The sequence below is a fragment of the Musca domestica genome, unplaced genomic scaffold (assembly GCF_030504385.1).
Source record: "Musca domestica strain aabys unplaced genomic scaffold, Musca_domestica.polishedcontigs.V.1.1 4, whole genome shotgun sequence".
Lineage (NCBI taxonomy): Eukaryota > Metazoa > Arthropoda > Insecta > Diptera > Muscidae > Musca > Musca domestica.
Window position 1 is genome coordinate 29,027,463 of NW_026712328.1, and position 24,629 is coordinate 29,052,091.

The 24,629-nt window shown below is 34.5% G+C and overlaps 3 protein-coding genes across 3 annotated transcripts; 1 reads left to right on the forward strand and 2 right to left on the reverse strand.

The window, feature by feature from the left end:
* The first annotated feature begins 8,976 nt into the window (after positions 1 to 8,976).
* On the forward strand, positions 8,977 to 10,468 carry LOC131804287 (uncharacterized). Its single transcript, XM_059126902.1, has 2 exons — positions 8,977 to 9,625; positions 9,682 to 10,468. Exons 1-2 carry the CDS (start codon positions 9,431 to 9,433, stop codon positions 10,435 to 10,437), a joined length of 951 nt encoding a protein of 316 aa, XP_058982885.1. The 5' UTR covers positions 8,977 to 9,430; the 3' UTR covers positions 10,438 to 10,468.
* Positions 10,469 to 10,529: 61 nt separating this feature from the next.
* LOC101894818 (putative nuclease HARBI1) lies at positions 10,530 to 12,205 on the reverse strand. Its single transcript, XM_059126901.1, has 4 exons — positions 11,889 to 12,205; positions 11,377 to 11,818; positions 11,178 to 11,322; positions 10,530 to 11,025 (listed from the first exon to the last, which is right to left on the reverse strand). The coding sequence occupies exons 1-4, from the start codon at positions 12,005 to 12,007 to the stop codon at positions 10,652 to 10,654; spliced, it is 1,080 nt and encodes a 359-aa protein (XP_058982884.1). The 5' UTR covers positions 12,008 to 12,205; the 3' UTR covers positions 10,530 to 10,651.
* An 8,338-nt stretch (positions 12,206 to 20,543) lies between these two features.
* LOC109613310 (uncharacterized) lies at positions 20,544 to 22,217 on the reverse strand. Its single transcript, XM_059126705.1, has 4 exons — positions 22,143 to 22,217; positions 21,001 to 21,066; positions 20,644 to 20,943; positions 20,544 to 20,573 (listed from the first exon to the last, which is right to left on the reverse strand). Exons 1-4 carry the CDS (start codon positions 22,215 to 22,217, stop codon positions 20,544 to 20,546), a joined length of 471 nt encoding a protein of 156 aa, XP_058982688.1.
* Between the last annotated feature and the right edge of the window lie 2,412 nt (positions 22,218 to 24,629).

Below are 24,629 nucleotides of genomic sequence, written 5' to 3' on the forward strand. Positions count from 1 at the left end.
TTCCCCTCGACCTGCACATTCAGCTGTATTCTCATCTCCGCAGACCATGTGGTAAACAGTGTGGTGGTTGATTTCATGGCGGATATTTTCATATTTCTCGCGTGGAAGTATGCGGCAAGCTCGCGAGATTGGGTTTAAGCCTTTCACATATGTTATCGATCACTGGGCCCGACGCCATGATCGTACAATTATACCCATACGATCTCTATGCCGTCTGATGGGCGAGGAATTCCGGAAAGGTAGAGTTTAAACAGTTCCGGAGATATCACCCCACCTTGTGGAACTCCCTGTTTTGCTGTACGGGCTTTGGACTTCTTGTTCTAGTTGATTATCTAACGTTTCAAACTTGGCCAGAGGGTGGTTCTCTGCACATCCTCAAACAGTATAGCATGATTGACCGTATCAAATGCCTTTGATAGGTCAAGGGCTACCAACACTGTTCTGTAACACGGCTTGTTCTGGTTCAGTCCTCTACATATATGTGTGGGAATGGAGTGTAATGCTGTTGTGGTACTATGTAGTGGACGGAATCCGCGGAGGAGGAGTAAAATCTCAAGAGTCTTAGCTGCTGGCGACAAAGGCGAAATCGACCTGTACGATTTGCCTTTACTGGCATCCTTGCCTGGGTTCAGTAGCGGGACCTCCCAGCCCATTTTCCAGACTTCGGGCACTATGTGGGTGGCTAGCGACAAGTTGAGAACTTTCCGATCCCACGATAGCGGGTTCTACGATACCGGATTGACCGAAACAACAACATCCCAGTTTCCCAAACCAGTATGTACATGTTTTTGTTTGTTTATTAGCATCTTGTGTTGTCTGACTGATACTGAAGTAGTAGACATCTTTTGAGACATTGTCAGAGCTGCAGTCGCTCGATATAATCAAATTCACGAGATCCATAACATTGAGCCATACATAATTTATTGCAAAAATGTCTACTACAACCCATCAGAGCCCAAAATACAAAATTCATTGAAAGATGTAGTAAAACCTGCAGAATATTTAAAATCAGAGTGTATCTGTGTAAGGGGGGACAAGAACCTATCTTGAAAATTAGTTTGGCAACAGTTATCGATATGTGTTAAGACATATGATGCGCGGATGCCATAGATAACAGTCACTTCGCTTGGGGTCATCCTGGTCAAGAACTAAGAAAGGAACATTAGGGATAGCTCTCTATTACTCTACATCCTTATTGGGTGATCAGGGTGCCAGTTCTAGTTCGAAATAAGATAGGCATTGCGAATGCTGTCAAAATTGTATTTTCCTGCAGAAAATATTCTCTAGCACAACTATAGCGAATTTGTAAAGAAATTGGAAAAATTCTAAAAAACTGCGATGTAGTTTTTATTGGTTTTAGGACCATTGCAATTCACCCACTTTTGAATTTTTTTACTGAACAAATTTAGTGGAGAAAAATTTGCATCACATGAAAAAGGAACTTAATATGACTTATACCATGCCACAATAAGGAGGTAAAGTACAAACAATCAAAATATTACTCTGATCCTCTATCCTCGATTTCTCCCACAATTTATTGAAATGACTTGCAATAAGTGTTTTTCATTTATTTGATATTTTATTAATTTTTCAAATTAACTAAAAGTCTCGAAAAATTATTGAAATTAATACATTTCTTCCAATATCTCACCCTGTATAAATGTAACAAAGTCAAACGCCATAACTTTTACATTTTTTTTTAAATTTTATAGAATGAAAGCAAAAAATGTCGTAAATAGCATCAAATTTTAGAATTAGTTTAGATTTGTTCGAATTGGTCACCTTTGGCAGGAATTATGGCCTTCAAACGGCCAATGAAACCGCCACACGCTACCCGAATGTTGTTCTGCGGTATTATGGCCAATTCCCGGCGAAGCGCTTGCTTGAGGTGATCGACACTTTGGTATTTTTTAATGCTTTCCAAAATACTCCAGACACAAAAGTCCAACGGATTGGTATACGGAGATTTTGGTGGCTATTGTGAGCTGGAAATGAGGCGAGGAACATCATTTTGGAACCATTCTTGGGTGGCACGTCCTTTTGGAATGTCCAAGGTCTGCGGCCAAAATGTTTGCGTGCCCAAGGCTTTTTTTCCTCCTTCAGAATATTTTCGCGATAATATTCAGCCTTTATTCTGATGCCATGGTCGATTAATACGAGCGGAGTGCGACCATCGGCTGTTATGTTTGTTTACAAACTGCTGGACAAGACGTAGAAAACCAAATTCGACAGTTCACCACTTTCGGCCATGCGAAGCAACTTTTGAGTCTATTTTCTTTCAGTTGCTGTGTAAGTTCTTGCCCTTTTCTGAATTTCAATGGCTTTACCCCGAGCTCATTTCCAAATATTTGCCGAATGGAATATTGCGGTATGTTTAGCCCACGCCGGTACACATATCTTCTTTTTTTTTGCTTTTGCAAATTTTAGAATTCGATCAAGTCGCTTCTTTACTTTTCGAACCATTTCTGCTGATGTTGCTGCTTTTCTCCGTTAACTTGACGTCGGGTTACGCTACGCACGGTAACGAAATATGGTACGAGACACAAAAGATTTATTCACATTTAAATGATGGAGTGCTTTAATTATCAAAAAAATTTCACCAAAATGCTTTTGTACGCTTGTAAACAATGTAATGAGCTGTCTCTGGAATAATTTTAACAGCTGTTTGACGTGTGGCTTGGAAATGACAGCAGTCTGAAGTTGGTTGCAGTTTTTTCATCTCACCCTGTGTATAGATTTTTATGAAAAATAATATTTAGAATATTTTTACTTGCTACGGTCCTGTTTTTTAAAACGCTCGCTTGAGTGTTACAATTTTCGACGAAAATATTCCTCGCATATTGCCGAAGATTTTAGGCATATAAAATACACGGATTGCGAGAAATCACAATCCGAAAATGTTCAAAAGTGTGGAAGAGGGGGAACTTGCCCATACATTTTGGTTACTTTTCGATGTTAAGCTTCAAAGCGCCGGCACACGTGTCTTCTTTTTAGCTCTAATTTTATAATTGAAATTATTGGAAAACAATGAATGCTGTCACACGGTGTTATTGGCCGAATTTGAACCAAAATCAACCTAAAACTCCTTTGTTGTTTTACAAAGAAGCCAGTCATGGTTTTAATCCAGTAAAAAAGCGTTCTATGCATTCTCACCTTAAAGATGCAGGTGCATAAAAGGCTTTTTCATTGACCTGGCTTCTACAAAAAATTCAAATTTCCAGCTTCATTCGTGATCCACCTCCTCACGTTAACCCTACTTCCCAATGGTACCAAATTGATTTCTGGTGGGTGACCCTCGTTCCAAATTTTAGAATTCTAGCCCAATATAGCAGATTCAAGTGTGAGTACCTTTTAGAATTCTTATAGTTGAGATTTTGAAAAACACAACCATTCACACCAATACTGACTGTGCGTAGATTCAGTCAATCATTTATTTATTGTAAAGTTTTCAGAATACATTTTTCGAAATGAATGCTGTGTTCACATAAATGACTGTAACGATAACACGTAACGTTTTTGGGATCTTCCAAGTTTTCCAATAAGAAATTTTAATTCTTCTATTCGAAAGTACATTGCAGAACAATTCCACAAAAAATTCCATTATTCTAACAATTTTTGTATACATAGAAAAGTAAATTAAATATTGAGAACATTTTATTACCAAAAGTATTGAATAGTTTTTTTGGTATTCTTATATGTTTTGTATTTATTATTTGTGTGCTTTTTGCGTGTAATTCATAAATTAGCGAGTTTGTGCAAGAGAACAGGGCATCTCTCAAGGCGAAAATTTATTATCGGGCTGAAATACTCTTCATTTTGTATTATAATTCTGTGCATCACTATATTTATTTTGTATTCAAATCAAATCATTGATTTTTGATTAATTTAATTATTAACGTGCTACTTCGTATTAAAAGACCTTAATGTATTAATAAATATTTTAAAGCATAGGCGCTGTATCCAATTAAACGTTAATTCAAAATGCGTCTTTTAAACAATATATTTTATTTTGCAGGTCTGTCTCTTGGAAATATGCCGTCGGTTTCGATCATTGCAGATGAGGGTGACAGGGGTTAAGAATTAATTTTCATTTTTGCTATTTTAAAGAGAAGTTTTTTACATTGTTATACAAAGTTTAACACAATATATATGCATTAATATTTATTTTATTTCAGGTTCATTGTTTTGCATCCATGGTTGCGGTTTGATACAATAGACATCTTGAACTTATCTTCTTAAATGACCTAGACATTTCAGATAAGAAAAGATAGGTTTGTATTTTTGGAAAAAAAAAACACAGACCTGAAAGAATATTCAATAAAAACTAGCCTTTACTTCAAAATCAAAAACTTGTTTTGTCATGCATTCAGTGGGTCGTCATTGAAAATTTTGCGTTATTATAATTATGAGTGAATGTACTTAAATCACTAAAATGTTAAAAATTATTAATTTTTTTCTATTCTCCTCTAACTTTATGTATAAAAAGTTAAAAGTAATTATATGCAGATCATCAAAAGGAACAGTGGATACATATTGTCTCATTTTGTATGTTACAAAGACATTGTGCAGGGTATAAAAACCTTACAACCACAAAAAATTATGTTCGTCAAGAAACATTTAAATTTGATTAGAAAAGATAAAAATCCAACACATTTCCCCGGTTCAGAAAGGGTTAATAGGGAGAGAGAGAAAGATAAGTAGTAAACCTGGAAAATATTAAAGGTATTTCAATTCAACACAAATTTAAAATTTACATAAAAATCGCTAAAAAGTTGAAAAATTTTGAAAACCTTCACTCCTCTTTTGAAACCAGCGTTCGAAAATAAACAGTATGGTACTGTACCGTAGTGTTCTGTACCGTTCCGAGGTGGAGTGGTACACTAAGATAATGTACCGTACCGGAGCACAACCCTTAAAAAATATTTTAGTGATAATGTACCGGATCACAACGAGAATCGTACTGTACCGCAGTTGAAGCACTATGAAATCGTAGTGTTCCGCAGTCGGAGCACAACAAAATCGTAGTGTACATTAAAAAAATAATGTACCGGCATTTATGAGAAAAATTAGAAGTTTGATGTTTTTGAAAATGCAAAAATTACTTATAAAATTCAATATTATGAAAATAAAAGCTGAATTTTTTTCCGCGAAAAAGGGTATTTTAGTGGTTGCGTTGTGATGGTTATGCAAATAATTTACCTGCTATTTTGTGGTAGCGAAAAATCAATAAATGTAGGTGTAAAAACTAAATATTTTAAAAAGATATGTCTGAGTGTTTAAAATCAGTTTTATCATCAGTTTTTTATGTGGTGTATGTGGTACACTCCAATTTTTTAATGCTCCGATTGCGGAACACTACGTTTTTTAGTGCTCCGACTCCGGTACACTACGATGTTCTAGTGTTCCGACTGCGGAACACTACGATTTTTTAGCGCTCCGACTGCGGTACACTACGATCATCGATGTGTTCCGGTACAGTATCACTAAAATATTTTTTAGTGGTAGTGTACCGGTACAGTACACTATGTTTGTGTACTGTTTATTTTCGAACGCTGTTTGAAACCCAGAATATGCGATTTAAAAATGAAGCGGGGCATAGACTGATGGAAATATAGGATGAGATAAAAAAACTGCAACAAAGTCAAACGCCATACTTTTTACATTTTTTTTTAATTTTATTGAATGAAAGCAAAAAATGTCGGAAATAGCATCAAATTTTAGAATAAGTTTAGATTTGTTCGAATTGTTCACCTTTGACACGAATTATGGCCTTCAAACGTTCAATGAAACGCCACACGCTGCCCAAAAGATGCTCTGCGGTATTTTGGCTTATTCCCGGTGAAGCGCTTGCTTGAGGTGATCGACACTTTGGTTTTTTTTAGTGCCATCCTTGCTTTCCAAAATTCTCCAGACGCAATAGTCCAACAGATTGTTATCCGAAAATTTTGGTGGCCAATGTGCGCTGGAAATGAAGCGAGGAACCTCATTTTGTAACCATTCTTGGGTGGCGCGTGCTGAGTGCGATGATGCTGAGTCCTGTTGGAATGTCTTAGGAATGCAGCCAAAATGTTTGCGTGCCCAATGCTTTAATACACCCTCTATAATATTTTCGCAATAATATTCGGCATTTATTCTGAATGCCGATTAATACGAGCGGAGAGCGACCATCGGCTGTTATGGCGCCCCACATCATCACCATGGCCGGCGCTTGAGTTCTGGTGGCCAACCGAAGGGGCACATTTTCAGCTGACTTCTATGGCAAGTAAACACAATCATTTTGTTTGTTTACAATCTACTGGACAACGATTGTTTTCTTATCGGAGGAAAACAAATTCGACAGTTCACCACTTTCGGCCAAGCGAGGCAACTCTTTAGCTCTTTTGAGTCTATTTTCTTTCTGTTGCGGTGTAAGTTCTTGCACTTTATGGAATTACAATGGTTTACGCCGAGGTCATTTTTCATATTTGCCGAATGGAGTATTGAGATATGTTCAGGTCACGAGCCATTTTTCAGCCACTTAGAACCGTTTCTGCTGTTTTCTTCCGTCCACTTCCTTGACGTCGGGCTATGCTACCAGTATCACGGTATCGAGCGATGGTACGAGACACAAACAATTTATTCACATTTAAATGCTGGAGTGCTCTAACGAAAGCCACTTTTGGTTTTCCAGCCAAATATAAAGAAATCATACAATCACGCTTGAATTCTATCACGAATAACTTTTTTCTGGAAAATTCTCACCAAATACCTTTGTACGCTTGTAAACAATATAATGAGCTGTCGCTGGAATAATTTTAACAGCTGTCGGACGAGTGGCTTAGAAATGACAGCAGTCTGAAGTTGGTTGCATTTTTTTCATTTCACCCTGTATCATTTCAAATAAGACTATCCATCTCTGCATTTTCTGTAATTAAGCATGTCAAATTTCACTGAATAAAATACAGTTTCTTATCTCTGATTCCTGTGCATGCAAGGGATTTATGAATATAAATATCGAGAATTAGATGTAATAAATTGGAAAAAATAATTGTAAACATATAATTGCAAGACTTTACCTTCTTAAATCTTCCACATATATATATATATATATATATATATATATATATATATATATATATATATATATATATATATATATATATATATATATATATATATATATATATATATATTTTTTTTTTAGATAGATCTTAGGCAAATTGATCACATAGTACACAATTAGATTGATTGTTGTAGATACTACGTTTGCTCTATATATACTTGAAGCATCCGTCATTTACAGTTCGTTCGCAGGTTTTATAAGTTGTTATACATGGTAGAAAAATACCAAGTGATCACTTAGTGTCAACATAATTTGAATTCGCTTTACAATTACAATATATGTCAAACATTTACCTATTTGTCAGATATTTTAAAAGTATGATATTCAAAATTAAATTAAGTATTTGTGAATTTCTGTGTTTTGTAACGTTGATCATAATAAATCCTAAGAGTTTTCAAAATATAAAAACATTTTAAATATATGAATCTGTATTTGTCTTGGTTTCCCTTGTTCAAGGTTGCGCAATAATAAATGTTGACAATAAATGTAATTGGTAGAGTTGTTTTTTTTTTAGAATTTGCCTTCTGGTCGACCTTATAATTTGGTCATGGGATAGACTTTTTCATATTTTATAATACATTAACGATAAAACATTAACGATATTTTTCTAAGAATTGTAAAAAAATGTTGCCTTTTTCGCATGTGGTATATAGGGAACTACTTTGGGCTTTATAGGAGGCTACGCAGATCTGAATAAATGTGGCAACGACTGCATTATATAGTCCGTTGTTGCCATCTTATGGTTTGAACTCTTTTTATCTTACTATGGTAGAAGAATATATGTAGAGGCATCGACATAGCTGCTGGGACAATGAACTGTCAAACTAATTTTAGAATTGAAAATGTTGAATGAAAAATTGTTTAAATTTGTAGAAATTCTTGAAAAAATCGAATTATAATAACTTCCGAATGACGTCGTATTAGAAAACATATGAGAATCTACTTATATTAGAAAAAACCTTGAACATTTTTTATTTGGAAATTCTGTTTTAATTTTTGTTCAAAGTGTCCTCATCTAATTCTTTTTTATTTTCCGACTTTGTGAGTTCCGGAAAAATGTTTTCCACCTAGCCACTTTGTATTTTTACGACTCACGAGTATGTATATCGTGATGGATGAATTTCGCTCTTTTTTCAAATATTCCATTTTTTAACAAGTAAAGGTATTCCTCGACTGGTCTGTTAGATATCCTAGTTTTTTTCGGCCTATATATTTTCCAACAATGTTGGTCCAAAGTGGAGCATACGCATTTATATTTTTTTTATCAAAATAGAGGCAAGTGCTTCAGAATGGTAAATATTTTTCCTCCTTCCTGTTTTATACCCTGTTTATTTGAAATGTAAATGTTTTTAGCTCTTTTATAAAAGGTGCTTTTGGCATTATTTTGTAACGGCCTGAAAGGCTCAGCTTCTTCTTTATCCTCGTCAAAGTCGTCTGTTAAGGATACAAGTTCCTCCTTACTCAAGGATATCATCCTTATCCTTCTGAAAGCGTGTAGAACAATTAGGTTTCGCGTTTGGGAGCAAATACATTTTTCAACCAAACGTATAGTTGTGGCATGCTACTTATATTTACAGCAAAACAGATGTGCCACCTTAAATAACTTGCTAGCTTTTCATCCTTCTTCATTTTTTTAACGTCTTTAATCAAATTTCATATTAGATGTGCACAATATGGTTTACACTACAATAAATTTTGGTTGACAATATTGTGTGCATGCTGTATACATGTACATGCGGAAACGTCGTCGGTGATCGATGTTATTTTGTGCTCTGCATTGAATGCGATATACTCCAATTAGAGCATATCCTTTTAGACAAAGGCCAACATAAGCCGTGCTGTGCGCAGTACATCTTTAATGATATAAGGAAGGAGAAAATATCCTATGTGTAGTAGCTACATAGAAAGGCTTCGGCAACTGGGAACAGAGTTCCGACTTTTTAGGGCCCGGTTTAATGTGAGCCGCACCGGTTTGCTGGACTCACAATTTTTTTTTAAAGGTTTTTCCGGTTTATTTTAAATATTTTTTGCCGCCAACCTGCAGTAAATTGAGGTGTTCTTTTGTATATTTATATATATTCACCCCTACTCTGTAAGACGTCGTCGACAGCTAACGCCGACGCCTTGTGTCGCCGTGTTAATTTTGGCACCCCTGAAGTCGTGTCGACAGCAGATGACGAGTACTTGGTACTCGCTAAGGCGTTTATACAACCATGTTGAGTCGACTCGACTTACTTTTGGGCGTTACGGTTTTTCTGCACGCCTTGTGACGCCTTGATACAAACAACTGTGTTTTTATTGATTTGTAAGTTGGTGAAAAAAAAGAAAATGGAGAAAAAATTAAAAATTACAAATGGAACGCAATTTGATTGCTTAATAAAAGAACTTGAGAAAAACCCAAGCCTTGCGAAAGGGTTCAGCAGAGGCTCTATTCCATCCAATTTTAAAAAAAATTGGGAGGATATTACAACAAAACTGAATGCTTTTGGTCCTCCGGCAAGAGACAGTGATGGTTGGCAGAAGGTAAGGAATAACAGTATATGTACACAAATAATTAAACTTTCTTTGTTTTGTTTTAGGTTTGGAGAGATCTAAAATTCAAATGTAAAAAGAAAGTAGCCTTCAACAAGGCAGAATGCAATGCAACAGGTGGAGGCAGATACAAGCAGCTGCAACTTTCCCCGTTGGAAGAGGCAGTTGCGAGTATAATGAAATTTGAAAGCCAATTAACTCCTGATGGCTACGTGTGTGGCGCCAAAAAAGACCAGGGATTTTCTGTGGTACAGGGTGAGGAGGAGATTCGCTCAACACCAGCGTCTACACTTCGGTCTTCAAATGTTGAAGCCGAAGAATACTTTCCCACAGATGAGACATTCACCCACCATCAGCCTGGCAACATAAGTGCATGTGAGGGAGATTGGTTGGTCGAGCGCGTTGAAGATGAAGAAAACATCTGCCCGCCGGAGTCATCTAGTGCTGTAACTCAAAAAAAGAATCAAAGAAAGCAGAAAGATAATAGGAAAAGCAGAGAAACTTTACTTGAACTGCATAACAATATGCAAGAAAAGGTGTTGAATGAGATTTCCCGCACCATGAACTCAATCAAAAACACGTTAAAAGACACCAAAAAAATTCAGGAAGAGGAGTTAAAATTACTAAAAAGACAAAATGAAAACGAAAAGGAAATAATTAAAATTAAGAAAGAGAAATTGGAATTGTTAAGAAGAAAACATGAAAGAGAGGAAGAGTTGTTCCAAAACGAAGTGGAAATAAAGAAAATTGCGCTGGAAATCAAAAAGAGGAAGTTGCAAAAGCTGAATGAATCTGACCAATGAAGCCAAAAATTGTGATAGCTGCGCTTTACATAAATATTAATAAGTAGTACCTAGTCATTTTTTTTCATTCTATAAGAATGAATTTAGGTATTTCATTTAAATTTTTTTTATTTTTTAGAGTCTGAATTTAATTCTAAGTTTGAAATAAGAATGAACTTTTTTTTAAGTTTTAATACATAAACAATGAATTTTTTTTTTATTAAAATCAATAAACTTAAACAAAAGTGGATTTTATTTGGTCTCGTATTTGTGAAGCTTCAATACTTTGTATATTTTCGTCTTCATTCTCAACATTTTCATTGCTGAGTTGTACAGGTACATCTTCGCTTAGATCATTTACACCATATGCAATACAAATGTTGTGTAATGCTGAGCAAACATTTGCAATTTTAGTTGCCTTTTCACGCTTATAATGAAGTTGACGAGCGCCGAGCAAACAGCGAAAGCGATTTTTTAAAACACCAATGGTTCTTTCAATAATATTTCTTGCTTTGGCATGTTTATTGTTAAAAACAGCCTCAGCACTCCCTTCTTGAGAAGAACGATATGGCGTCATCAGGTATGGCTCTAGCGGATAGCCTGCATCACCTGCATAAAAATCATATATTAGTACGTATATGTAGAGTATGAAAACAAAACGAAAAATTTCTTATTTGAAAGGTACTCAGTTCGACAACCAAGGTTTGTGAATCGTTTTTTTTTTTTTTTTGATATTCTGTTCTCATGGTGATGCATTTTACCTAAAATCCAACTATTACGGTCACCACCATCATAACGTTCGCGCAAAATTTGTTTGGCGTGGCTCATATTCCAAATCAAGGAGTCATGTGCTGAGCCAGCATGTCGAGCATCCAAATACCTTATCCGCATTTTGTGATCGCAAATCTAAGTAAAACTTAAATTAGAATCTTAATTGCACAAAATAATTTCATTACTTACAATCATAGCATTTAAACTAAAAAATCCTTTACGGTTATAATAAATGCTTTGCTCCTCCTTCTTCGGTGTAAATATCTTAATGTGGGTCCCATCTATGCATCCAATGACGCCTGGAAACCCTGTTTTTTCAAAAAAAGCTAGTTTTGCTTCGGCTTTCTCATCCTCGGTCATACTAAATGTTACCCAGCTTGGGCAGATAACTGTCTCCAAAACGTCAAGCATTTCTGTCAGAATTGTGCTTACAGATTGTTGAGCCAAACCGAGATGCATGTCATTTTCAACACTCAACTGGTATGAACCCTGTGCCAAAAAGCGTAAAGTTGTAGCCAACTTTATTGTGGTGGACACAGAAGTTGACCGAATACTTTTCTTCATTTTCGGCTCAATAGTATCAAGCAAGTATTTAAATGCTGCTTTATTGATGCGAAAATGGTTTTGAAACCTGTAGATAAATGATATATTTTATGAATGGCATGTATCATGACCCAAAATATAAAAATTATAAAACTTACTTGATATGTGGTAGGTTAAATATATCTGACCTTTGCCTTATAATTTTTCTTTGTATACGAAGGCTTTTTTTCTGTTCTTCATCACTAGAACTTGAACTTTCATCAAGAAAATAAATCATTTTACCAAACAAATTGAAGAAAATTTTCTTTATTCGTTAGGGATTACACTTTTTGGTGGTAAATTATCGATACGCAGGCGTCACTGGCCGTGACGTCTTACAAAGTACCAATTTTGCATTCATGTGACAACGCCGACGTCAACGAGTGACAACGACTTTGAGACGACGACGCCTTTGGCGACGACTTACAGAGTAGGGGTGATTATTTGTGGAATGGCCTTTGCTTGAATGTATTCCTTTCAATTGTTTTCTTTATGCATTTTGCACAATCATATAACATTATCGTGCCTGTACATTTCATTTTTGGCCTCCAACTTCAACATTCTAGTAGCACTTTATGTAACCAGTTCCTGGTTGTTACCTACATCCCTCAATTCCCTACTTTGGGCATATAATTTTATATTCTTCAAGTGACTGCTTTTGTACTTAAAATTTCTAATTTGGCGATATCTCTATGTACACCTCTAACATGTTTTTTATAAATGTAGACTGGCATGGTTTTTCCTGAGTAGCAAACACATTGACAACTACTTCGATCTGAAGTAAATTAACAGTAAATTTGTATCTGGCACACCCGTATGTAAAGTATACACATTTTGCGTAAAATTTGATATTTTTATACCCTCCACCTTGGAAAGTAGGGTATATTAACTTTGTCATTCCGTTTGTAACATTCCTAAATATTCGCCGTAGACCCCATAATGTATATATATTCATAATCAGCATAAAATTCTAAGACGATTTAACGATGTCCGCCTGTCTGTCTGTTGAAATCACGATACAGCCCACATTATTTGACGTAGAGCGTCAAAATTTAGCAGAGCAATTTGTATTGTGTCTAGGATGGTTGTTATTTCAAATGAGATATATCGGTCCACGTTTTGGTATATTCCCCATATAACGGTACCTCCGGATTTCGGTATTTTAATGATTTATACCACTTTTTTCACAGATTTGTCTAAAAATTGGTATTTGTAGGTCATAATGGGTCCTAGTTCGTGTGGCGAAACATTGTAGGTATAGGTAAACGTTTTGGTATAGTCCCCATATAACGGCACCTCCCGATATTCGATATTTTGACGATTTTTGCCACATTTTTTCATGGATTTGGCTGAAAATTGGTATTTGTAGGTCATAATGGGTTCTAGCTCTTTTGGCGAAACACTGTATGAATAGGTTCACGTTTTGTATAGCCCCATATAGCCGTATTTCCCGGTATTCGGTATTTTGATGATTTTTGGCACATTTTCCCACTTAAAGAAAAAAAAAAAGCGATTTTCGTGTATTTTCTTGGAGCACGGTTGTTACAAAATGGCGTTCCACATTGAAACAACACTTCTGGTGACTGACCAACCAGGAGATAGCCCTCCCTCCGAGCTAATAGTTGAGGTTCTTTCCAACGAGTAAGTATGTCGAATCGTTAGAGTTAAGATTTTTTATTATATTCCAGGTTCAAGAAATTAATTATGTTTTCTTTCCAATTCCAGGAAAGGAAAAACAAAAGTAGATATGTCGATAGCACATTGAATCGAGGAACGAAATGAAGCCTGGTCACTTAACCTTGAAATGAGCTCAGTTTTGTATTTTTTTCTTTACTTTTCTTTTCATAAAAACCGCAGAATTTAATTATTTGGCTTCGTCGTCCGTCTGTCTGCCGGGAGTTTAATAGTTGCCACTTGGGAAGATACCTAGCTGCGCTTCTCTCGATGGATTAGAAGAGCGATGGTGTGGCTCGTAGACTCCAATTTTCCTGATCCGGATATACATTTTACATATTTTTTTTTTTTGTTTCTGGGAACTTATTTAAGACTTGTTTTTCTTTTGACTTTTGTTTAGTTTAGTTAAATTTTTTAAATTACATGAAAACTATTTGTTTTAGTTATAAGTTTTAAACTTTTAGCCTTTAAGTCTTTACTCATTGAAATTCTTATGAAGTTTACTGAATCTTAGCATTACAAAATTGTTTATATTTTTTCGTTTTCTATGGATGCTTTGATATTTAGCAAAAGCAAACTACATACACACATAAAATATTCTACATTTTGCAATTTTAGGAAACATAAAATATACGTCTATTTTGCTTAATGGGGTGTCACTCCTTTATTAACCGCGAAAAACGTTTTCGCACCATCGCAGTTGGCGTTTTGTTAAGCACAACGGCGATTTTTTCTATTACTATAAGCCTTTTCTATTACTATAAGCCTTTGCTTGCTGCTACCTGTAATAATTATACGATGGTCGTTATATTGTTTTAGCAATCAACCATGGTAGAAGAATACAGGTAGTCGCATCGACCCAGCTGCTGGGACAATGAACTGTCAAACCAATTTTAGAATTGAAAATATTGTATGAAAAATTATTGAAATATGTACAAATTGTTGAAAATTTTATATTATACAAACCATCGATTTTCGTCGTATAAGAAAACATTTAAAATATACTTATTTTTGATAAAACATATCAATGTTCCCAAGCGTTGATGCACCTACCTATATTCTTCTCAACCCACAATCAACCCACAATGCAAACAATACGAGCACTTATCATCTGCATTGTCCATTAACATTTTCTAAATATATGTCCTAAAATTATGTTGAATTTCAAAGTTTTTAGGTTACTTTTGGCAAGAATGCGTTCAACAAATTGACAGCTTAAAGAAGATTATAATTGTTCATTGTTCAACGAGGTAATTTTTTTTCAATAACATTATAATAAACTAATGTAAAATTGGGATAGACCATGGCCCATGGTAGAAAAATACAGGTAGATGCATCAACGCTTGGGAGCATTGATATGTCAAAAATTTTTTAATTTATTTTCAAATATAAATAGCTTTTTATATGTTTTCTTATACGACATAATTCGGAGGTTATTATAAAATGCGTTTTTCAACAATTTTTACAAATTCGAAAAAAATTTCATTCAACATCTTCAATTCCAAAATAGGTTTGACATTTCATTGTCCCAGCAGCTGCGTCGATGCGTCTACCTATATTCTTCTACCATGCCATGGCCCAATTGTAAGGTCAAGTAAGACCAGCTGATCATTTATTGTCAACATAATTTGAATTCGCTTTACAATTTCAATATATATCAAACATTTACCAAGACACTCTTGACATTTAAATTCTTATAAAGTTTACTGAATCTCAGCATTTCAAAATTGTTATGATGTTTTCATGTTCTTTGAAGGTTTTGATATTTATCAAGGAGTGTATCATATTTGTTAACAATATTTATTTGGAAATTCTGTTTTATTTTTTGTTCCAAGTGTCCTCATCTAATTCTTTTTTATTTTCCAACTTTGTGAGCTCCGGAAAAATGTTTTCCACCTGGTTTTTTAGCCACTTTGTATTTTTACGACTCACGAGTATGTATATCGTGATGGATGAATTTCGCTCTTTTTCAAATATTCCATTTTTTAACAAGTGAAGATATCCCTCGACTGGTCTGTTAGATATCCTATTTTTTCGGCCTATATATTTTCCAACAATGTTGGTCCAAAGTGGAGCATACGCATTTATATTTTTTATCAAAATAGAGGCAAGTGCTTCACAATGGTAAATATTTTTCCTCCTGCCTGTTTTATAACCTGTTTAATTGAAATGTAAATGTTTTTAGCTCTTTTATAAAAGGTGCTTTTGGCATTATTTGGTAACGGCCTAACAGGCTCAGCTTCTTCTTTCTCCTCGTCAAAGTCATCTGTTAAGGATACAAGTTTCTCCTTACTCAAGGATATGATCCTTATCCTTCTGAAAGCTTGTAGAACAGTTAGGTTTCGTGTTGTGGAGCAAATACATTTTTCAACCAAACGTTTAGTTGTGGCATGCTACTTATATTCACAGCAAAACAGATGTGCCACTTTAAAAAACTTGCTAGCTTTTCATCCTTCTTCATTTTATTAACGTCTTTAATCAAATTTCATATTAGATATGCACAATATGGTTTACACTACAATAAATTTTGGTTGACAATATTGTGTGCATGCTGTATAACATACGGAAACGTCGTCGGCGATCGATGTTATTTTGTGCTCTAATGCCATTTATCTGCGATATACTTCAATTAGAGCATATCATTTTAGACAAAAGCCAACCTAAGCCGTTCTGTGCGCAGTACATCTTTAATGATATAAGGAAGGAGGTGTAGTGGCTACATAGAAAGGCTTCGGCAACTGGGAACAGTGTTCCGACTTTTTTAGGGTCCGGTTTAATGTGAGCCGCTCCGGTTTGCTGGACTCATCATTTTTTTTAATATGTTCCCAGTTGCGTCCATGAAAAGGGTGTTCCGGTTTATTTTAAATATTTTTTGCCGCCAACCTGCAGTAAATTGAGGTGTTCTTTTGTATATTTATATATATCATTTGTGAAATGGTCTCTGCTTGAATGTATTTCTTTCAATTGTTTTTTTTATGCATTTTGAACAAATATATATCATTATCGTGCCTATACATGTCATTTTTTGCCTCGAACTTCAACATTCTAGTAGCACTTTATGTAAGCATTTCCTGGCTGTTACCTACTTCCCTCAATTCCCTACTTTGGGCATATAATTTTACATTCTTCAAGTGACTGCTTTTATACTTAAAATTTCTAATTTGGCGATATCTCTACGTACACCTCTAACATGTTGTTTTTTTTATAAATGTAGGCTGGCATGGTTTTTCCTGAGTGGCAAACACATTGACAACTACTTCGGTCTGAAGTAAATTAACAGTAAATTTGTATCTGGCACACCCGTATGTAAAGAATACACATTTTGCGTAACATTGATATTTTTATACCCTCCACCTTGGAAAGGAGGGTATATTAACTTTGTCATTCTGTCATTTTCAGAGCAATTTGTATTGTGTCTAGGATGGTTGGTATTGAAAATGAGATATATCGGTCGACGTTTTGGTATAGTCCACATATAACGGTTCCTCCCGATATTCGGTATTTTTATGATTGATGCCACTTTTCTTTTGTCACGGATTTGTTCTTTTTTCGCGTTAAACGCCAGCATAACGGCAACGCCACTTAAAGACCAACACAGCGATTTTCGTTGATTTTCTTGGAACACGGTTGTTACAAAATGGAGCTCCACATTGAAACAACACTTCTGGTGACTGACCAACCAGGAGATAGCCCTCACTCCGAGCTAATAGTTGAGGTTCTTTCCAACGAGTAAGTATGTCGAATCGTTAGAGTTAAAATTTTTTATTATATTCCAGGTTTAAGAAATTATGTTTTCTTTTCAATTCCAGGAAAGGAAAAACAAAAGTAGTTATGTCGATAGCACATTAAATCGAGGAACGAAATGAAGCCTGGTTATCTAACCTTGAAATGAGCTCAGTTTTGTACTTGTATTTTTTCTCTACTTTTCTTTTCATAAAAATCGCAGAATTTAATTATTTGGCTTCTTCGTCCATCTGTCTGCCGGGAGTTTAATAGTTGCCACTTGTGAAGATACCTAGCTGCGCTTCTCTCGATGGATTAGATGAGCGATGGTGTGGCTCGTAGACTCCAATTTTCCTGATCCGGATATTTATCTTACAGATTTTCTTTGTTTTTGGGAACTTATTTAGGACTTGTTTTTCTTTTAACTTTTGTTTAGTTTAGTTAAAATTTTTTTAAATTACATGAAAACTATTTGTTTTAGTTATACGTTTTATACATTTAGTCTTTGCTCATTGAAATTCTTATGAAGTTTACTGAATCTCAGCATTACAAAATTGTTAATATTATTTCGTTTTCTATGGATGCTTTGATATTTATCAAGGAGTGCATCATTTTGAATTTTTACATCTTTAACTTCACTCTTTTTTCTGAATCTATGAGTTTCGAAAAATGTTTTCCAGAATTTCGATCTTTTTAAATATCCCATTTTTTAACAAGTAGAAATATTCCTAAACTGTGCTGTTAGATATCCTAGTTTTTTTCATACTATGCATTTTCCAACAATGTTGGTCCAAAGTGAAGCATACAGCATATATTTTTTGTCATCATAACGGTAAATGTCTCACAATAGTACATATTTTTTCTATTTCCTGTTTAATTGAAATTCAAATGTTTTTACCTCTTTTATAAAAGGGGTTTTGACATTATTTGGTAACGGGCTAAACGGCTCATTTTTTTTCCTTCCCCTCGTCAAAGTCGTCTGTTAATGATACAAGTTCCTCCTTACATAAGGATATCATCCTTATCCTTTTAAGATACCTTGGTTTCGTGTTGGGGAGTAAATAATTAAATCTGCGATATACTCCAATCCAAATCCATATGCCGTACTGTTCGCAGTACGTTTTTAACGATTAATTTTAATGAAATGATATAATGAAGAAGAGAATATCCCTTGTGTAGTAGCTACGTAGAAAAGCTTCGGCAACTGGGAACAGTATTCCGACTTTTTTAGGGTCAGATGTAATGTGAGCCACCATTGGGACTCATCAATTTTTTTCAATATGTTCCCATTGCCTCCATGAAAATGGTGTTCTGGTTTATTTTTAATATTTTTTCCGGCAGCTAGCAGTTGGAATGTTCTTTTATATATAATATATCTTTTGTGGAACGACCACTGCTTGAATGTATCCCTTCCAATTTTTTTATGAATTTTACCCAAATCTATTACATTGTCGCTGTCCCTATACAGGTCATTTTTCCTTCGAACTTCATTATCATGGTAGCAGCCTGTACTAGCTATTCCTGGTTGTTACCTACATCCCCCAATTCCTTACTTTGGGCATATATATATATAGGCATAAAAAAGATGCCTTAATAACAGTTACACAATTTAAATTATTATACCCTCCACCTTGGAAAGGAGGGTATATTAACTTTGTCATTCCGTTTGTAACATCCTTAAATAATCGTCGTAGACCCCATAAAGTATATATATTCATAATCAGCATAAAATTCTAAGTCGATTTAACGATTTCCGTCTGTCTGTCTGTCTGTTGAAATCACGATACAGCTCACATTATTTGACGTAGAGCGCCAAAATTTAGCAGAGCAATTGGTATTGTGTCTAGGATGGTTGGTATTGAAAATGAGATATATCGGTACACGTTCTGGTATAGTCCCCATATAACGATACCTCCCGATATTCGGTATTTAGATGATTTATGCCACATTTTTTAACGGATTTGTCTAAAAATTGGTATTTGTTGGTCATAATGGGTTCCAGCTCCGGTGGCGAAACATTGCATGTATGGGTCCATGATTTGGTATAGCCCCCATATAACGGTACCTCCCGATATTCGGTATTTTGATGGTCTTTGCCACATTTTTTCACTGATTTGTCTAAAAATTGGTATTTGTGAGTCATAATGGGTCCTAGTTCGTGTGGCGAAACATTGTATGTATAGGTCCACGTTATGGTGTAGTCCCCATATAACGGTACCTCCCAATATTCGGTATTTTGATGATTTTTGACACATTTTTTCACGAATTTCTCTGAAAATTTGGTAGTTGTAGATCATAATGGGTCCCAGTTCGTGTGGCGAGTCATTGTAATTATAGGTCCACGTTTTGGTATAGCCCCCATATAACGGTAACTCCCAATATTCGGTAATTTGATGATTTTTGCAACATTTTTTTCACGTATTTGTCTGAAAATTGGTATTTGTAGGTCATAATGGGTTTTAGCTCCGTTGGCGAAACGTTGATGTGTAGGTCCACGATGTGGTATAGCCCCCATATAACGGTACCTCCCGATATTCGGCATTTTAATGGTTTTTGCCACATTTCTTCTAATGTTTCCTTTACCCTAAGGTGGAGGGTATTAAAAGTTTGGCACGGCCGAACTTAATTTTTTTTTTATTTGTTTTTTTTTATCTTTGTTTTTAAAATAACTAGCAAATTTTTTTCTTCCAACAAAAATTATTTATTTGTGAAGAATAAACAATATGGCCTTACGAATGATAAATTGAAGCAAAGATAAAAAAACAAGGAAAAAAAGCTCAAACCAGGAATTTTGTGTAAAAATGTATTTTGGAATTTTAATTAACGTTCTAATCATGGTACAATAAGGAGGTTGAACAACTTGTTGCATGAACGTTGAACGTTGTGTTGCAATCATCAACTTCACAACAAAGTGAAGGTCAAAGAATTAGGGATGAAATAGCTAACAGTTTATAGCTAAATAAAAAAGGGTGAAACTTTCATTTGATAAATTCAGTCTTTTATTCATTGGTTAACAAAAATAAAACATAAAAATTAAACATTAAATAACAAAATTAAAAGGTATATTCTATGTACATATGTTAAAACTAAACTAATATAGGCACTAAATTCATTTCTTTTTTGGTACAGGTTCCTTAGGGTTTCTTTGTTTTCTTGGAACACTAACTTTTTCGTTTCCATATCCAATTGTCTCTTCATTATTTCCAATTTTTCCTTTTTGCAATTTAAAATTCCTTCACTATACCGGACAAACTCTGTTTTTAAATCGTTGACTGCCCTCGCGACTAACTCATTTCCTTTTTCAATAGCCCTATAAGTGCGCTTTAGACTGCTTGCGTTTTGTTGCTCTATTTTTACCATCTCCTTAACATTTGCATTTAACTCCAAATTGATTTCACTTTGGTCATCTAAAATTTTTTTTTTTAAACTGTCGCTGTTATTTTCTTTTCTTAACTTTTTTGGAGCACTTGTGGGAACATCTGAAATCAATGGGCGTTTTGAAGATGTTGATGGCATTTCGTCTTTAACTGCAACCAATGGGCGCTTTGAAGATGTTGAGGGCATTTCTTCCTCAACTGAAACATCAACATCTTCCGTGAGACCAAGTGCAATGCCGGACACACCTTCTACTGACTGCGCAATGCCACATAAACGCACTATAACCTCTTCATTAGGTGTCAACTGATGTTTTGCGTACGGTCCACCGCCAGTTGCCCTAGATTCAGCTTTATTTTGCGCCATCTTTCTTTTCACTTCGTTTTGCCACTCAGTCCATTTCTATAAAAATAAAAACTACAGATTAACAATCTTAGTTTTGTGGCAAAAGTTGTTTACCTTCTTCCATCCGTTAACATTGTTTTGTGGTGGACCTGCACTATTTAGTGATTCTGACACTTGTTGCTATAGGGCATCCACTTTTGGCTTATCACACTTTGTGAACCCCTTTGCTAGGTCTGGATAATTCTCCATAAACTCCAGGATAATTTTATTTTGGGTACTATTTTTATGCATTCCCATACAAAATAAAAACATCAATGCGAAAATATATATTTTTTAAGCAAATATTAAAATAAATCAATTTACTTACATTTTTACAACATATCCCAAAGCGAGCAAATGAAAAGTGACAGCTCTAAGCAACTTGGTTTATTTCCAATAACAAAGCCAATAACATTGGCTTCTATGACAACCAAAACCGATAAAATTCTAATTCGAAAACAAAACCGATAACATTGATTTTCATGACACCAAAGCATTTTTTCTTGTCGTTTTTAAAACCAACAGTGACAAAATTGGTTTCTATGACAGCCATGATATGAATCTGTATTTGTCTTGGTTTCCCTTGTTCAAGGTTGCGAAAAATTTTTGACATATCAATGTTCCCAAGCGTTGATGCAAATACCTGTATTCTTCTACCAAGGTATCTCTTGACATTTAAAAGTTTACAGAATCTCAGCATTACAAAATTGTTATGATGTTTTCATGTTCTTTGAAGGTTTTGATATTTATCAAGGAGTGTATCATATTTGTTAACAATATTTATTTGGAAATTCTGTTTTATTTTTTGTTCCAAGTGTCCTCATCTAATTCTTTTTTATTTTCCGACTTTGTGAGTTCCGGAAAAATGTTTTCCACTTCGTTTTTTAGCTACTTTGTATTTTTACGACTCACGAGTATGTGTATCGTGATGGATGAATTTCGCTCTTTTTTCAAATATTCCATTTTTTAACAAGTAAAGATATTCCTCGACTGGTCTGTTAGATATCCTAGTTTTTTTCGGCCTATATATTTTCTAACAATGTTGGTCCAAAGTGGAGCATACGCATTTATATTTTTTTTTATAAAAATAGAGGCAAGTGCTTCACAATGGTAAATATTTTTCCTCCTTCCTGTTTTATACCCTGTTTAATTGAAATGTAAATGTTTTTAGCTCTTTAATAAAAGGTGCTTTTGGCATTATTTGGTAACGGCCTAACAGGCTCAGCTTCTTCTTTCTCCTCGTCAAAGTCGTCTGTTAAGGATACAAGTTCCTCCTTACTCAAGGATATCATCCTTATCCTTCTGAAAGCTTGTAGAACAGCTAGGTTTCGTGTCGAATCGTCTCGATAGCACATTTAATCGAGGAACGAAATGAAGCCTGGTTACTTAACCTTGAAATGAGCTCAGTTTTGTATTTATATTTTTTTCTCTACTTTTCTTTTCATAAAAACCGCAGAATTTAATTATTTGGCTTCGTCGTCCATCTGTCTGCCGGGAGTTTAATAGTTGCCACTTGGGAAGATACCTAGCTGCGCTTCTCTCGATGGATTAGATGAGCGATGGTGTGGCTCGTAGACTCCAATTTTCCTGATCCGGATATTTATCTTACAGATTCTTTTTTGTTTTTGGGAACTTATTTAAGACTTGTTTTTCTTTTGACTTTTGTTTAGTTTAGTTAATTTTTTTAAATTACATGAAAACTATTTGTTTTAGTTATAAGTTTTAAACTTTTAGCCTTTAAGTCTTTACTCATTGAAATGAAGTTTACTGAATCTCATCATTACAAAATTGTTAATATTTTTTCGTTTTCTATGGATGCTTTGATATTTATCAAGGAGTGCATCATTTTGAATTTTTACATCTTTAAATTCACTCTTTCTTTTCTGAATCTATGAGTTTCGAAAAATGTTTTCCACTTTTTTTTAACTGCTTTGTATGACTCACGAATATATCCTGATGCCAGAATTTCGATCTTTTTTAAATATCCCATTTTTTAACAAGTAGAAATATTCCTAAACTGTGCTGTTAGATATCCTAGTTTTTTCATACTATGCATTTTCCAACAATGTTGGTCCAAAGTGAAGCATACAGCATATATTTTTTGTCATCATAACGGTAAATGTCTCACAATAGTACATATTTTTTCTATTTCCTGTTTAATTGAAATTCAAATGTTTTTACCTCTTTTATAAAAGGGGTTTTGACATTATTTGGTAACGGGCTAAACGGCTCATTTTTTTTCCTTCCCCTCGTCAAAGTCGTCTGTTAATGATACAAGTTCCTCCTTACATAAGGATATCATCCTTATCCTTTTAAGATACCTTGGTTTCGTGTTGGGGAGTAAATAATTAAATCTGCGATATACTCCAATCCAAATCCATATGCCGTACTGTTCGCAGTACGTTTTTAACGATTAATTTTAATGAAATGATATAATGAAGAAGAGAATATCCCTTATGTAGTAGCTACGTAGAAAAGCTTCGGCAACTGGGAACAGTATTCCGACTTTTTTAGGGTCAGATGTAATGTGAGCCACCATTGGGACTCATCAAATTTTTTCAGTATGTTCCCATTTGCCTCCATGAAAATGGTGTTCTGGTTTATTTTTAATATTTTTTCCGGCAGCTAGCAGTTGGAATGTTCTTTTATATATAATATATCTTTTGTGGAACGACCACTGCTTGAATGTATCCCTTCCAATTTTTTTTATGAATTTTACACAAATCTATTACATTGTCGCTGTCCCTATACAGGTCATTTTTCCTTCGAACTTCATTATCATGGTAGCAGCCTGTACTACCTATTCCTGGTTGTTACCTACATCCCTCAATTCCCTACTTTGGGCATATAATTTAACTAAATTGTTTTTTATAAATGTAGAGTGGCTTGGTGTTTCCTGAGCGGTAAACACATTGACAACTACTTCGGTTTGAAATAAATAACAGTAAATTTGTATTTGGCACGACCGTATGTAAAGTATACATATCTTGAAAAACTGTTTTTGGGTAATAGCTATAGTAATTTATTGGAGCAATATTGTTAATGCTTTGAAATTTTTCTCGAATAATATCTTCAATATTTCTTATTTTTTTTTTCGTTTGAATTTTATATATAGAGTAAGAAATAACGTCTCTAATTTTATTCAAAACAAGTGACTTCAATTTATGGATCAGGAGATGCATTTTTATATATATTATTGATTTTTCAATTAGCGATTTAGCCAGTAGTGTTTTATTAGCAGGGGAGGTTTGAACTTGTATGTTTTCTGATTCTTCCACAAGTCTTTTAACTATAGATATTGGATATATTTTCTTGGGATTTTGCAAGTGAAATTGTATTTTTAAGAGAACTTGTAACTTTAAACCACTTCTAAAATACTTTCAAGTATTAAAAAAGATGCTTTAATAACAGTTACACAATTTAAATTATTATACCCTCCACCTTGGAAAGGATGGTATATTAACTTTGTCATTCCGTTTGTAACATCCTTAAATAATCGTCGTTGACCCCATAAAGTATATATATTCATAATCAGCATAAAATTCTAAGTCGATTTAACGATTTCCGTCTGTCTGTCTGTCTGTTGAAATCACGATACAGCTCACATTATTTGACGTAGAGCGCCAAAATTTAGCATGGTATTGTGCCTAGGATGGTTGGTATTGAAAATGAGATATATCGGTACACGTTCTGGTATAGTCCCC

Coding starts and splice junctions, on each gene's coding strand:
- LOC131804287 (XM_059126902.1), top strand. CDS start 9,431: ATGGAGAAAAAATTAAAAATTACAAATGGAACGCAATTTGATTGCTTA. Junction 9,626..9,681: donor ACAGTGATGGTTGGCAGAAG/GTAAGGAATAAC, acceptor GTTTTGTTTTAG/GTTTGGAGAGATCTAAAATT.
- LOC101894818 (XM_059126901.1), bottom strand. CDS start 12,007: ATGATTTATTTTCTTGATGAAAGTTCAAGTTCTAGTGATGAAGAACAG. Junction 11,323..11,376: donor TTAGTTTAAATGCTATGATT/GTAAGTAATGAA, acceptor AGTTTTACTTAG/ATTTGCGATCACAAAATGCG. Junction 11,026..11,177: donor CCGTAATAGTTGGATTTTAG/GTAAAATGCATC, acceptor ATTTTTATGCAG/GTGATGCAGGCTATCCGCTA.
- LOC109613310 (XM_059126705.1), bottom strand. CDS start 22,217: ATGATATCCTTGAGTAAGGAGGAACTTGTATCCTTAACAGACGACTTT. Junction 20,944..21,000: donor ATGTTAACGGATGGAAGAAG/GTAAACAACTTT, acceptor TTATTTTTATAG/AAATGGACTGAGTGGCAAAA. Junction 20,574..20,643: donor AACGCCCATTGATTTCAGAT/GTTCCCACAAGT, acceptor AAAAAATTTTAG/ATGACCAAAGTGAAATCAAT.